At 53.2% G+C, this 13,507-nt stretch overlaps 2 protein-coding genes across 2 annotated transcripts; one reads left to right on the forward strand and one right to left on the reverse strand.

Annotated features, from left to right (window-relative positions):
• The first annotated feature begins 1 nt into the window (after position 1).
• LOC131206498 (uncharacterized) lies at positions 2–3,855 on the forward strand. Its single transcript, XM_058199067.1, has 3 exons — positions 2–2,662; positions 2,735–2,867; positions 2,941–3,855. Exons 1-3 carry the CDS (start codon positions 410–412, stop codon positions 3,318–3,320), a joined length of 2,766 nt encoding a protein of 921 aa, XP_058055050.1. The 5' UTR covers positions 2–409; the 3' UTR covers positions 3,321–3,855.
• On the reverse strand, positions 3,519–11,302 carry LOC131215795 (enhanced level of genomic instability 1). The gene is made up of 4 exons (XM_058210192.1): positions 11,284–11,302; positions 7,641–7,781; positions 4,373–7,574; positions 3,519–4,306 (listed from the first exon to the last, which is right to left on the reverse strand). The coding sequence occupies exons 2-4, from the start codon at positions 7,765–7,767 to the stop codon at positions 3,997–3,999; spliced, it is 3,639 nt and encodes a 1,212-aa protein (XP_058066175.1). The 5' UTR covers positions 7,768–7,781; positions 11,284–11,302; the 3' UTR covers positions 3,519–3,996.
• Positions 11,303–13,507: the final 2,205 nt, after the last annotated feature.

The raw sequence follows: 13,507 nt of genomic DNA on the forward strand, positions 1-13,507 counted from the left end.
ACGTGATTGCAAAACTACACCAAATCGGTACCCTTATTTGCCATCTGGTTCGGGACATCGATCGATCCTCTGCGGTCAATGTTGATGGAAATAGTTCCATCACGGGTTGAAAAAAGAGCAGAAAAAAACCTTCACCCGCAAGGACGTTGCTAAATCAGGAAACTACATTCGTGGCTGTGTGGGTGAGCCGTGGTGAAAACACAACCCAAGGGTTGGCCACCACAGTTCGAGGCCACGGTTTGTTCGTAGAATAAATCAATCAACTACGCGTGTCCCCTGACCAGTACACTGGACAACCGGACGGAACGAGTGTGCCCTTGGAGTGCGGAAGGTGCCGGCGATGCAGAGCCTGCTGCGGGACTGAAATCGTCGCATTTCCAATACTGAGGCTGAACCGCAACGTTGGACAATGACGCGAATACGGACGGATTCGATCGGATTGCGGTCGGGCGGCGTCAGTGAACCCACCGCCAGCACCGGTTCATCGTACGAAGGGCTGGTGACACCGTCGCCAGAAGCGACCGAAACGGCGGTGGTGATGGAAAGTTCCATCATGGACACGGGACTGCCGAATGATGCGGGCGAGATGGTGGTGGCCGTAGAGGACGTGGTTTCTTCGATCCACCAATCGGCGGTCGCCCTAATGAACGGAGTGGCAAACGCGGGCATCAATAACAACAACAACAACAACACAGAGGGTGATAAGCGCACCGATAAGAGTGCAAAGCGTGACCAGCGCTCCCAGATTATTGATGATTTTGCCAGCAACGATGACGACGGCCACGGGGCCGACGAAGAGCAGCGGCGAGCAGTAACTGCGATTCACGCTCATGATAGTGCCGTTGAAATGCGGTGCTACGCAGCCGCGGCTAGTGGTGGCGGCAATGTCGATAACGAGCAACACAGCATCGGTATGCTGGTCGACGGGGTAACGGTCGGGGCGACCGAAATTGCGATCGAAAGTATCTCCGAGACGGTGGTCGACGAAGCGCAGCACACGGAAACGATCATTGGGGAGGAAGAAGTGCCAGATGTTCCGTTCCAGGACTCCACGAAGCAACAACAGGAATGTATTGGACAGGATGATGATGGAGATGATGATGAAGACGATGACGAGGACACTGACGGTGAGGATAAATCGCTACAAATGATGCAAACGGACGAAGATCCGTTACTGCAGGAAACGTTTAACGCGCTCATCAACGGAACAGGCGGGATCGAGGTGGTCGATACGAGCGAGCGGATTTCGCCATCAGCAGAACAGAGCATCTCGGGCGGTGCTGGTGAGGATCCTATCGCTGCTGCCGGTGACGGTGGCCCTGGCGAGGAGCTGGCGGAGTCGGATCGGAACTATGAGTGCACCTACTGTGGGAAGCTCTTCACGCGCTCCAATACCCTGGCGTATCACTTGAAGGTTCACACCGGGGAACGACCCTTCAAGTGCAAGCATTGCGCGAAAGCGTTCCGCGAGCACTACCGATTGGTGAAGCACCTCAAGACGCACGCCAAGCACGGCGGTTGCCGAGAACGTGACCGCTACCGGTTGGAGCGTCGTGAAGAGCGAGTCCGAACGGCACTGCAAGCGTCGAATCGGTTGGTCTCGTCGGTGTCCGTGAAGACAACGGCGGGTGCCGCTGCCGGTTCGCCCGAGGAGGACTATACCACGGGCGACAGTGAGCGGTTCTTCAAGACGTACGAGCTGCCCGACGGACCGGAGGCAATGAAGCTGGAGCCCGACATTTCGCTTACGGTCGAGGGAGTGTCCGAAGGAGCGGTAGCGTCGATGGCAGATGTGCCAATGCTGGAGGAAACGGTGGAACGATGTGAGGAGGAGGAGATCAGTGCCGCTGACGAAGCCACAACGCCACTGCTGGCGGGCGAGGGAACGACCGACGTTCGGTATCAGATCATCGAAGAGCGCATCAAGTCGTTGCAGCGCGAGGTGCATCTGGTCAACCAGAACCTCAACCGTGTCGAGTCCAAGGTCGACGGGTTGACGCGTATGATCTCGCTCTTTATTGGCAAGTTTGAAGAAGATCCAGCAGCACTCGGTGATGCCTCGTCAGGGGCTGCGATAGTTGGGGGCCAGACTGTGACCGTCGAATCGCCACTTGCGCCGTCTTCAGCAGCAACCATTCCACATTCCCCGGCACCACCATCCCCTGCACCAGCAGTTACAGTGCAGGCGAAGACCACGGTACTTTTGGCCAGCACCAACCACCAAAACGTCCATCATCATCATCAGCAGCACCATCTGGCAGTTAGCAGCGCACAGCACCCGATGGTTTACGGTGCGGGAACTGTGCTCTCAACGATAAGCCCACTTCCGACCGCAGTGACACAACCGTCACAACCTCAGACACTGGTTCCGGAACGTGAAAGTCGCAGCAGCAACGTTCACAGCAACAACCCGGCCCAGTTCTATCACTTTGGCACTGCTGAGCAGTTCCACCCGAAAGGACAGCTGGCAACTGTTACGGTGAAGGCAGATCGCTCACTAACGCCCGCTCCCGCCCAGCAGACACAGCTCGCTCTCGGAGGTGGTGGCAATCAGCTGCTCGATACATTCCCGGACGTGCCGGAACTACCGATTCGGACCGTTGGCGATTTTCTCGATCTCAACGATCACTGCACCGACAACGAGCAATTCCTTCTCCAGATGGTAAGTGGCAATGGACGCACCAGTATCTTAATGGGAGCACAGGGCAAACTGAACGACCGTTCCGTTTTGCAGATGATTCGCTTGCACTCGGAAATACACAACTCGCAGCCATTCCAGCGCAACATCAAACGGATGATGGAAGCCCTCGTCACGTACGAGGTCCTGTGTCAGTTCAGCTGGAGCGGTAAATCGGCCATCAACGGACGTGAGTAATCCACCGGTGAGCGGGATGGCTAAGGCATCACGGTTAACGAAAACACTTGCACTGCCCTTTCCAGAGTACACCAAGTACGTGTTTGGCAACAGTCTCGGCATTATCGATCTGCTGACGAAAACGCTCAACCTCGGCAAGAGCGCCAAGGAAGCGGAAGCGAACCAGAAGCCCATCTTTGCGGCCATTCAGAGCTTTATCAAACACTCGCGCCAGAACATGATCCGCGATAGTCGCAAGCGGCGTGATCCGGTACGGAGCAGTTTGGTCGGTGCCGCAATGGCAACCGCCAGTGCCGTGGCGGACAGTACGACGCCAACGGGAAGCTATCTGGTGGGCCCGTCGCAGCCAGGAGACTGTCCTCCGGATCGGAATCTGCTTATCAAGCAGATCAAAACGGAGTACCAACATCATTCGCATCCGGAAGAGTTGGTTAATCCGTTCTAGAGGGATACGCAAGCCCCTCCTGTGGCATCCGTGGGGCCATACATTAAAGCTGTCCCTTGTAAATAGCTACTACCCCAACCAACACGTATTTAATGTTGATAAAATTTTGAACAAAACTCTAAAATCTTGTAAGGGTATCCCGTTGTAGCTAAGAAAATACTTCCTTCAAGGGAGACCTATTGTTTTTATATAGTTAGTTTAATGTTTTTATTTTCCCACTTCATACTATAATGCTTAAAACTGTAGCTCTCGATCTACAATGTATTTGCTATCCCTCGCGCGCATCGCTCGGGAACACCTAACGGAATATACAAGATTGTTTCGATTGTTGCTCCAGTTTGGGGACCGTTTCTTTGTGCGGTGAAGATCAGCTACGCGATCATTGGCTGCTTGATCATTACTTAGGGCGAATCCTGCTAACGGGTGTGTTTTGAGGGACAAAGATAGCTTCAACTCCGCTGAATTTAAAGCATGAAACATAAATTAGTGCAAAGTGAAAAGAGATAGAGAGAAATAAAGATAGAGAAAGAGAGAGAGAGAGAGGTAGCAAACGTTAGCTAAACTTGCAAAGATATCCCGACTTTGTTTAGTGGCCGAAAATAGCTTTCTACGCACAGTGCCTTTCTTCACCAGATTCCCACAGATCAATCCCGCTCAACTGGCATCTCCACTGGCATCACTCTTGTAACGTGTTGATGCTGTCGTTTGGGGTCAACTCTTCCTTTTCCGGTTCTGCTACGTATTCGAATCGGTGGCTTAGGGCCTCGAAATGATCCACACCAAACCCACTAGTTACCGATCCGGTCCCAACGTTGCTTGCTGTCGTGGTGAAGTTGCGCAGATAGTGATAGAACCGGCTGCCTCGTCGTTCCTGCATGGAACGATCTCGCTCGGTGCGGCAAATCTGCCGCAGGATCGGTTCATAGTCGCAGTTCGTAACTCGCGATCGAACGCCACTAACACCAACGTACGACGCAATGGTTTTTCTGCGTGAAGAAAACAAACGCAAAATTTACATCGGATGAAACAAGTCGCGGTGTTGTGTTACTTACAATGGTTCTGGTTCGAACTTGCGCAGGCCATCGTACTTCTTGGCCGGAGACGGGATTTCATCTTCGCATTCGTCCTTCGACTTTCCCCGCCGTGCGTTGCTCCTTCCGAACCACTCGATCCACGACGTTTCCAGCAGCGTGTGGGCAATATCCTGCGAGAGTTGCTGTTGCTGCTGCTCGTCCTGTGGGTCACGCCCGTACCGGATGCGGTTCTGTTGCATCACCGCCCAGCTCACCTCCGCTCGGCTTATGTTTTCGTACAGCTCACCCATCGCCGTGATCGTGCTCGAACGATCGTGCAAAGCTTCATCACCGTTCCGATATGTGCCCTTCCGTTTCTTTTTCCGTCCCCTAGGAGTCACGGAGACGGTGCGTTCGGTGAAGTTTTTCGCTTCGCGTAGTGCCAATTCCATATTGCACCATAGCGTATCGAAGGCGAGGGGCAGCTCCAGGGTAATTGTTTCGTTTTGATTCTCCATAAACAACCGATACAGACGGTCGGATTGAGGCTCAGCGTGCAGGACGGTCGCAGGCTCCGCGTCCTCGCTGTGAATGTAGAACTGTAGCTCGTTTAACGTTTTACGCATATCCTTTCCGTTGCGGGCATACAAGCGACCAATTTCCTGCTTATCGATCGGTACACGTTCGACGAGCGCCAAGAGGGAAAGAAATTTGGCCACATTTTCGATACCGGGCGCGACGTAGCGAATCACATTGTGGCGGTTCATATAACGGGCCAGGTGCGGACAGGAAGGATTAGTTGTGGTCAGCACAATCGGTCGCTTCGAGCTCGCCACCAGTTGATTGATCGCCCCGAGGAATCCTTCGTCCTGCTCGAACACAATGTCCACATCTTCGATGAGGATGAGCGAAAGTTTACTCTTGGATGGCGTTCCGTCACTGCAGGAAGGGCGGCGCTGGAGGCAATTGTTGAGCAGGCTGGCCACAGGAAGCCGCCCCCCAACACCCTTGCCCGTAGCGGCACGGACACCACCACCCACCAGCAAGCCATCGGTTGAGCCCTTTCGCACCTGGTGGCTCTGGGTGGCTTCGAGCAGTTCCTGCAAAATGAGGCGCCCTTTTCGCCGACTGCTGGCGTTGATTTCGAGCACTTGGAAGTGCATCTCGTTGGCCACCGCGTACACGTTACACGTTTTGCCGCATCCGGATGGTCCCACCAGAACCACATGGTTGCAGCTCGTTCCATTGGAGCTATCGTTCGAGTGCTCCTCGTCGCCACTGTTGCTGTTGGATGTGAAATAATCTCCATTCACGAGGCCTGCCCTCCTACCAACATTGACTCCGCTTCCTCCATCGTCCTGCCAGGGCATCAGGAAGCGTTTCAGAATCGTCGCCGGCACAAAGTTAACCAGTATCTGATCGGTGCTCTGAGGTTTGTACTTCTCCGTAAATAGCAGCTCACCGTTCCGGCAGCCTGCCGGCATCGGTTCGATAAATTCGATACTTTCGTCATGCTGCGAGGCTCGTGAATCGCTCGGTTTCGTATCCTCGGCCTGGCCTTCCTGTTGGTGCTGCTCGTAGATCGCACGGAACTGTTTGTAGCATTTGTACACCGGAAAGTGTTGATAGCGTTGCTTGTACTCGCGCACAATTTCCTTTACGTTGGCCACTTCCGGCAGCTCGCCATCGACGCACTGCTCATGGCGATCCTCGCTTATACACCGCTCGAGTGCGTCCTCATAATCGTACCCATTGCACGTCGTGAACGTTCCGAACAGTATCTTCCGATTGAGGGTCTTAGCTTCCGACTTTTTTGCGGCTGGCGATTCCACGACCGGCGGACGCAGCTTAATACAACTGTTGATGAAATCTGCCACGTGGCGACCGTTTAATCGTTCCTCTTCCGCTGGTTCAAGCTGAGTGACGTGACTGACCAGTGGGAACACGGGCGATTCGTTGAGAATAAAATCTTCATACGCCGCCCGTTTGTCTATCTCTTGGCGCAGTTTGTCCGGCAATCCGGACATCAGAAACAGTTGGCGCGCTCGGGCCTTTTCCGGATCTATTGCCGGTACCTTCGGTGGTCGCTCTTTTACAAACAACGGAGCAAGCTTGACGCTCTTCGGTGTCGAGGGGATAGACGACACGGAGTTTGCTGCTGCGTCGCGGTTCATCGCAGTATTAAACATTTGAAGCGAAGGACTGCGGACTACTTTCATGGCGGTTGGTGATTGGACGTTAATAATTTTCAGTGGTGTAACGATCGGTGTCGATTTCTTCTTTTCGACACTCTTCTGTGGACTGTCCCGGTCAATGGCCGCATAGTCCTTGATACGATTCGCACACGATCGCCGTGAACGACGGGTCCCTGTCGCTTCTTGTCGTTCCTCGTTCGGTGTTGTCAGATCTTCCGGGCCACCTTTACCGTTAATGAGAGGCGCCGGAGGCGTTGATTTCTTTTTGCGGTTCGTTAATGTCGATGGCGGTGAATCTTTTGTCACCCCATTCTGTGGTGACACTTTGTTGAAGTACCCCAGCAAACTGTCTTTCTTTTTGCGCGGCGAAGAAAGATTCCGTAAAAATTCGTCATCCGAATCGACTTTCGCTGTCGGCTTGGTTGCTTTCGTAGCACTGATTTCGGTTTCTTTCTTGGCCTTTTGCTCGGTATCGCCTTTGTCCAACGCAGGGGAGTTTTGTACCGTACCGTTACGTGCTTGTTTCTGATGACCATTCTGAGAACTGGTGTCAATCGTTACTTCCTCCACATCGCTATCATCCTCCGCCGGTTGCATATTGTTGATAAGCTTTTTCAACCGTTTCGCACGCTTGTTCAGCTGGCGCTCGATGTACTCACCATCGGCGTCTTCGCGAAACTTCCGTTTACCGGCCCCTTTCCTTTCGGCCCACTGTTCGAGCTGCAGTTTGCGTTTGGCCTTCTGTTCCTGTTGTGGCGGCAGCTCGTTTCCGTTCGCCGGTGACGGTTGGCGTTCCTTGCCGGGTGAGTTCGAACCGATGCTCTTGTGGCGTGATTTCATCATCAACTGAAAGGCGTTGACCTTTTTATTCTCCTTTCCAGCGTTCTTTTCCACCTGGTTGTCGGTGCCGACGGTTGAAGGAGACGGCACGGGGGATTCATCCGTTGCGCTCGTTTGCGGTTGTAGTTCCTTCAGACCTTTTTTGGCCTGTTTCGCTGCGCTATTGCTCTTTCGCGGTGAAGTACGTCGCTTAGAAACATTGGATTCTGAAACGCAGGCAAAACAATCCAAAGTTAGACTCAGTCCTTCCTTGTGATCAACACCCAACTTACCATTCATCTTTTCCCGCCCTTTCACACTGGCAGCGCCGGAACATTCGCCCAATGCCGCCGCTTGCCTGATGCGGGCGTGTTTCTTTGCGTGTTTACGTTTCTTGAGCGACTTCAGCACCGAAGTCATGTTCTCCGCAATCAGTCGATCAATTTCTGGCTTTGATAATTTCGCTAGTGCCGCTTTCGATGACGACGACGACGACGAAGATGATACTTCCGATGACGAGGACAGTGAAGATGCTGACGATAGTACGATCGGTTGTGGTGGCGCATGCGGATCGTGTAGAATTTCGCTTGCATCAACATTCGCAGTTCGCATTGCTGGTGCCATCATTGCATTTCCGGTCGACTGTTCACTGTCATTCGGTGGCCGTGATTATGAAGGACCCACGATCAGCCCAACACCGCAACCAAAAGGTAAAGTTCTTAGATGCTTGCAGAAAATGAGCAACGTCAGCTGCTCCGCGGTGACCGCGCGATTTTTTGGCGCCACACTTTCACCTGCGCAACAAAACCACGCACGAAAACATTGCGCCGCACTCATTCACTAGCATTCACAGAGGCCAAGGCATATTTGGGGGCACGAAAACCTATACTTTGCTTCGCTGCAAAACCAACATGGAAAGCTTCTCTTCCGCCATGGAAACTCTTTTGACATGAAAGTAATGTCAAAATACTGCATTGGCGCGCGTTTTCCAAGCGTAACCCAGTAGGATCAAAACAAAAACACATGCACTCACCGTGAGTGACCTGTCAGTACAGTGAGCAACGGGAACGGTCGCGTGGATGTCAGAAGGAACAACAATTTGAATTATCGTTACGATATCGTGCGTTTCCTTTCAATTAACAATACAAACATAAAGTAAGTACTTTGTTTACAAACAACAAACAGGAAATGTATTTGCACTTTAATTTAGTTAATTTAATTAATGCTACCTGATAATACATACAAACCCCACAATAGAGCCGCTAACTCCACAATTTCCTGATTCCGCAACACGCATGCGGCAAATGGGGCTTGGGGGCTAGGGATTGCTTCACAGCTTCGCGGTAAGCCCGGCCACTTACCGCCCGGTTCAACACCCGCGATAAGCAAACTGCGAATAAGAATTGATTAACAATAAATTCAACATGCGCACGCGGCCACAACAAAAAAACAACAATACAGCCCTTGCCGTGCGTCGAAGTGTGAAGTAATCGATTATCGCAACTTCCGATTAGGTTTGAATTTATCGGCCCGTTACGAGGCGTAGGCGAGTGGAAACGATTGGCGGTGCGAATATTGGAAAGGCTGTGCATTTAACGAAACGAACCCACAGATCGACACGCAAATCTTGCCACGATTGGCGCCACAGCGAGTGCATCTAACGCCAGCCTTAAAACCAATCGTACCCGACCCCGGTTCGGAGCAAACCCGATTCGAAACAGTGCACCACCGAGCCTGATCGATCGCGGTTTTTCACTACCACCATTTCTTCGATCGCCCGCGGAAAGCCACTGGAAAGAGTGTTAGTTTGCATGTCGGTGCAGAGAAATTTTCCGAATTGCATAACCAGCCACATTTCCTATTGCCCTGCCCTGAGGTGGCCCCCTTTCTGTTTCAAATAATTGAGTTTTCTTTTTTGGCATTTTGCTGCAGCTTCCCCGAACACAATCTAAAGTGTCGTACCTTGTGCCACCGGGTTTTGTTCGAAACCCAGCCCAATTGTTTCGACTCCCGTGGGCTGATGATGCCCGCGTGGCGCACTTTCGCGCTTTACAATAGGTGCCGAGGAAAAGCCCAGTGAAAGCATCCTCTGTTTTGCGGTCCATTCAATGCACAACATCAGCCCCCGAATTTCTCTTCCCAACCGTGTTTTGGGGCATTGTGTGACAATAATGCTGTCAGCGATCTACAAGAAAAACACCCAAAAATCATGCTGATAAAAGTCATAGAAAAACTTTCGGCACTGTGCGGCTATCTGCCCAGAGATGGGCAACGGGTTCAACGAGCCGCCGTGGGTTATGTAATAGACTCCCATCACTTCTTCCCGGTGGTCATTCCTTTTTTTGGTAAAGAACCAATGATTGGAGAAAACCGCGTTTAACAACAGAATCGCGTCTTCCCGCTAACTCCTCACTTTTTATTGTGCCATTCACCCGGACAGTAATATTGTTTGTAAATTGCTCGTCAGCCATCACGATGTGGCGATCGTCTGCTGATGGCAACAACCTCCGGTGTTTCGGTCTTCGGGACGTGAGCGCGAATGGTTGACTGAACAATAGTGATCCTGCGGGGGACATTGCAGCACCATATCTTGGCTTTCGAAGGGTCTGGTGGACAACAAAACTGGTGGACCATCACGGTGGCCAGGGTAGGGCACTTTCATCCACTCGGTTGTAATGGCTTCGCCGACACCGCCAGGCTCGGTCACAAAACGACTCACGTGTAACGGTCCGCAGCGATTTGCCATGCCCAATCGTCCATCGAAGCCCGGGGGTTAGGCACTTGAGAGTCATGCCAGTCCGAGCCAGACGTCTCCACAGGTCAACTAATTCCGTCAGGACAGGTCACCGGGACCGGGAAGCGAAATAGGGCTCGGTTATTGAGCCGTCAACGCTGAGGGACATCTTCAGGTCTCAGGTCTAGAAAGATCAATTGCTTGAGTAAATAACAGGAGAACGCCCGTCGGAACTTTACATTAAACTTTCTGAAGTTTATCAACCGGCTTCTACATGCCTTAGCGGCATGTTAATATGTTATTCAAAGCTTTCCCAACAAAAAAACATCAATTCATTTTCATGAGGTGCACGTTAATTGTAGGTCATTTGTGCAATTTTCCCTCAATACGCAGGCACCGACAGGGACCAGCATGTCATCATCCGTACCGAGGTTTGGCTATGCTTTGCGTAATCTCTGCATTGCACGCTGCACAAATATAATGCGAACGGACGCCTCGGGCGTCCAGGAAGAGTTTGGTGACGACGGTGCTGTGCGGTCCGTTAGACAGCACGTTTCACCGGTGGCCCTATTGTTTTGTCGGCCTATTGGCTGCTGGCCCACTACCAAGCCATATTCCGGTCTCCAGTGATTAATGGTTTCAATTTGTTTCCTGCATTCAAAGCGACCGACCAACCGACGGGACGGAGACGGACGGACATCTTCGTTTCTCCCCTGGGCACCCAAATTGATTCCACGCTGCGTTGGTCCTTGGAAAATAATGATTTCCAACAACAATTAATGGCGTTTGAATGCTCATTATGGTACGCTTAATTGTCCGTGGCACCCGCGCTTTCTAACTCTTGCGCGGTCCGGGCCGCTGGCGAATGTTACTATTAATTACCGTGCCGACGTGGGCCCAGGATCTGTCGTGAGTGTGGTCCCATCTGGTGGCCACCGAGATCACCCAGCGCGTTATGATCGCGGATCGAATGAGACAAACTCCGCTGTGGCGCTGTCTGGCTCCCGATCTGCATACGGCGGCCATTCGCCGTTCCATCAATCAACGACCGCATCGATGGCGCAGCTGCAGTAATTCATTCGCAAAACCGGCCCTAAACGGCCCCGGCCCCCTCCCCCCGGCGGAGCTGGAGCGGCCATCAATTGATTTGGCATCACGTGCCTTCGGGCTTCGGTGGCTTCGGGCGCCCAGCGTTTCCTAATCCTTACTTTTCGCCGCAGGTGGGGCGCCCTGCTCCATAATAGGGCTCGCTTTCCAACTTCGACTGAGCGGTGGACCAATTTTGCTTTCCAATTTTTCCCGACCAGTTTCCGGCGGGTGGCGGAAATTGACGGCGCAACAGCAGCATAATGTTAACACGTGTTCGGCGCCGTCCGCAAAGTCCGTTCCGTTGCGTGGCCCGACCGTTTTGAGGCGATGATTTATTTTCACGCCCAACTGTCCAATGTTTTGCATTTCGGTTCTTTTTCCGACGCGAATCATTATGCTGACCGATCGGGTGTGGAGCCACTTGTGCGATGGCTGCCGAAACTTACCGACTAACGCCGGGAGTGGTGCTACCGAGAAGAGGCCACTTCCGCACGGGCGAGACTTTGGGCCACGTTGAACGCCAGCTGGGGACCATCCGAAGCCGTGCCTGGAGGCGTCGGTTTAAGGAGCGTCTCCCGGCTTGATCGGTCAAAAGCACTTGCGAAAGCGGCACCGCGCAGCATAATTACCGGTCGGTGGCTAATTCAATCTAACCACAGCTTACGGCCTGGTGGCCACTCATCCGAACCGTCGGGCCGGCAATCGGCAGGCTAATCGCCCCGGCGATCGGATCGTTACGGATTCGCCGGCCCGACGAAGAAAGCTCGATCGGCACCCCGGGGGCCCCCGATCGGCCATTTCTTTTCGCGCAATCGCCTGAAAGACTTTCGGGATGACAGATTGGACCCGCTCCGCTCAACGGTTCGCTGGATCGGTAATTATCATTTTCGTCATTATTGTTGTGTCCCGGGTGATCGTCGTCGGCAGGTCGGAACTTTTGCTTTCACTTGCCGGGCCGGGCCGGGCCGGGTTTGTCCTTTCCAGGCCGCCCGACGGATTAAGTGTGCACTCACAGCCAGCGAGTTCAACCGCGAAACCTTTCGGTAGGATAATCAGTGCCATGGTGCCACTCTTGGCTGCGGCTCAATCAAGCGCAACGTCTCGGTGCGGCCAGCCCTATGCTGGGAGATCTTTGACACACTCCTGCGACCCAAAGCCAAAGCCGCTTTCTATCCAATCCAGGGAAGATTCCAGGTCCATAAAACATTGCAGCAACTTGTGCAACTTTAGCCCAACTGCGCAAGGCCATGCCTTTTTTCGATCGGCCACCGGTGGGCGCAGTATACAAAAAGGGATCGCACCCTGGTACGTGGTGGCCCCGCGTTCCTGCCCACAAAACATCGGAGATCGCTTGTCGATCCGAACGTGACCGGGGAGCGATGTTTAGACCGGGCTCAGTTTGACGTGCGCACGGTTGCGTGTACTGTGTCGCGTCATGACGAGCAACCGCCAAACGGCCTATTCAATTACGGCCAGAGCCGATAACGGTGATCATCGGGAGTCTGACGTCCAACTCATCCGGCTACTAATCACGCGAAGGTAACGCCCGCCCGGGGCTGCTCCGAGCCTCGTGCAGGAAGTCGAAGGTACTGGGAGATGTTCAGCCGGTGTGACATCCTCCAGCAGAAGGGCTGGGCTGAGGCATAAGTGTCTTTTACGTAAGCACACTGAGATAGTAGTGTGGTAGTGCCTCTCCCCCGGGTAGCGCTAGACATTGGCACATCGATGCAAATGGCGTCGTCGCCCGCAAACAGGAAGCGTTTGGCACCCCCGGGCGCGGGGAGGTCTCTCATTATGCAGAAATTAATCGTGCTGCGCTCGCATCAATTGAAGCATCTCGGGCGTTGAGCACGTCAATGATTTCCTACCTCGGCCGCCAATTCAATGGCAGCTCGTTTGGAGTGCTCGAAACGCGATTCGAGCACCGCCGCTGGGTAGTATCTTCTACTCGGAATTTTCAAAAACCCGGAATGAAGGTCACGCACGCGAAGGAATCGCGGCTCGAAAGTAGATCAAACGATCTCCCTTCACACACCTCTAGGATACGTCGAATCCCTGCTTCCTGGGCCACGTCCCGCGCTTACCGTTTCCCACCGTTTTCTCTTTCCGCCAGGCGCCAGGCTTTGCGGCCTGTTTTCGCACTCGATTTCGTTTGGCCAATCCGACCCCACCGAACGAAAGCGAAAGGGCCCCCACCCCCGGGCGCCCGCCCTCCCCGGGGCCACTCGCCTCTCTTTCTTTCTCCCGGGTTGCAACTCTGCCACTTCCGTTGGTCGCGCGGAAACTGGAAAAACGCGTTCCGGACTTGCACCGATGGAACCTCTTTTTGCGTTCCTT

The sequence above is a fragment of the Anopheles bellator genome, chromosome 1 (genome assembly GCF_943735745.2).
Source record: "Anopheles bellator chromosome 1, idAnoBellAS_SP24_06.2, whole genome shotgun sequence".
In the NCBI taxonomy this organism is placed as follows: Eukaryota; Metazoa; Arthropoda; class Insecta; order Diptera; family Culicidae; genus Anopheles; species Anopheles bellator.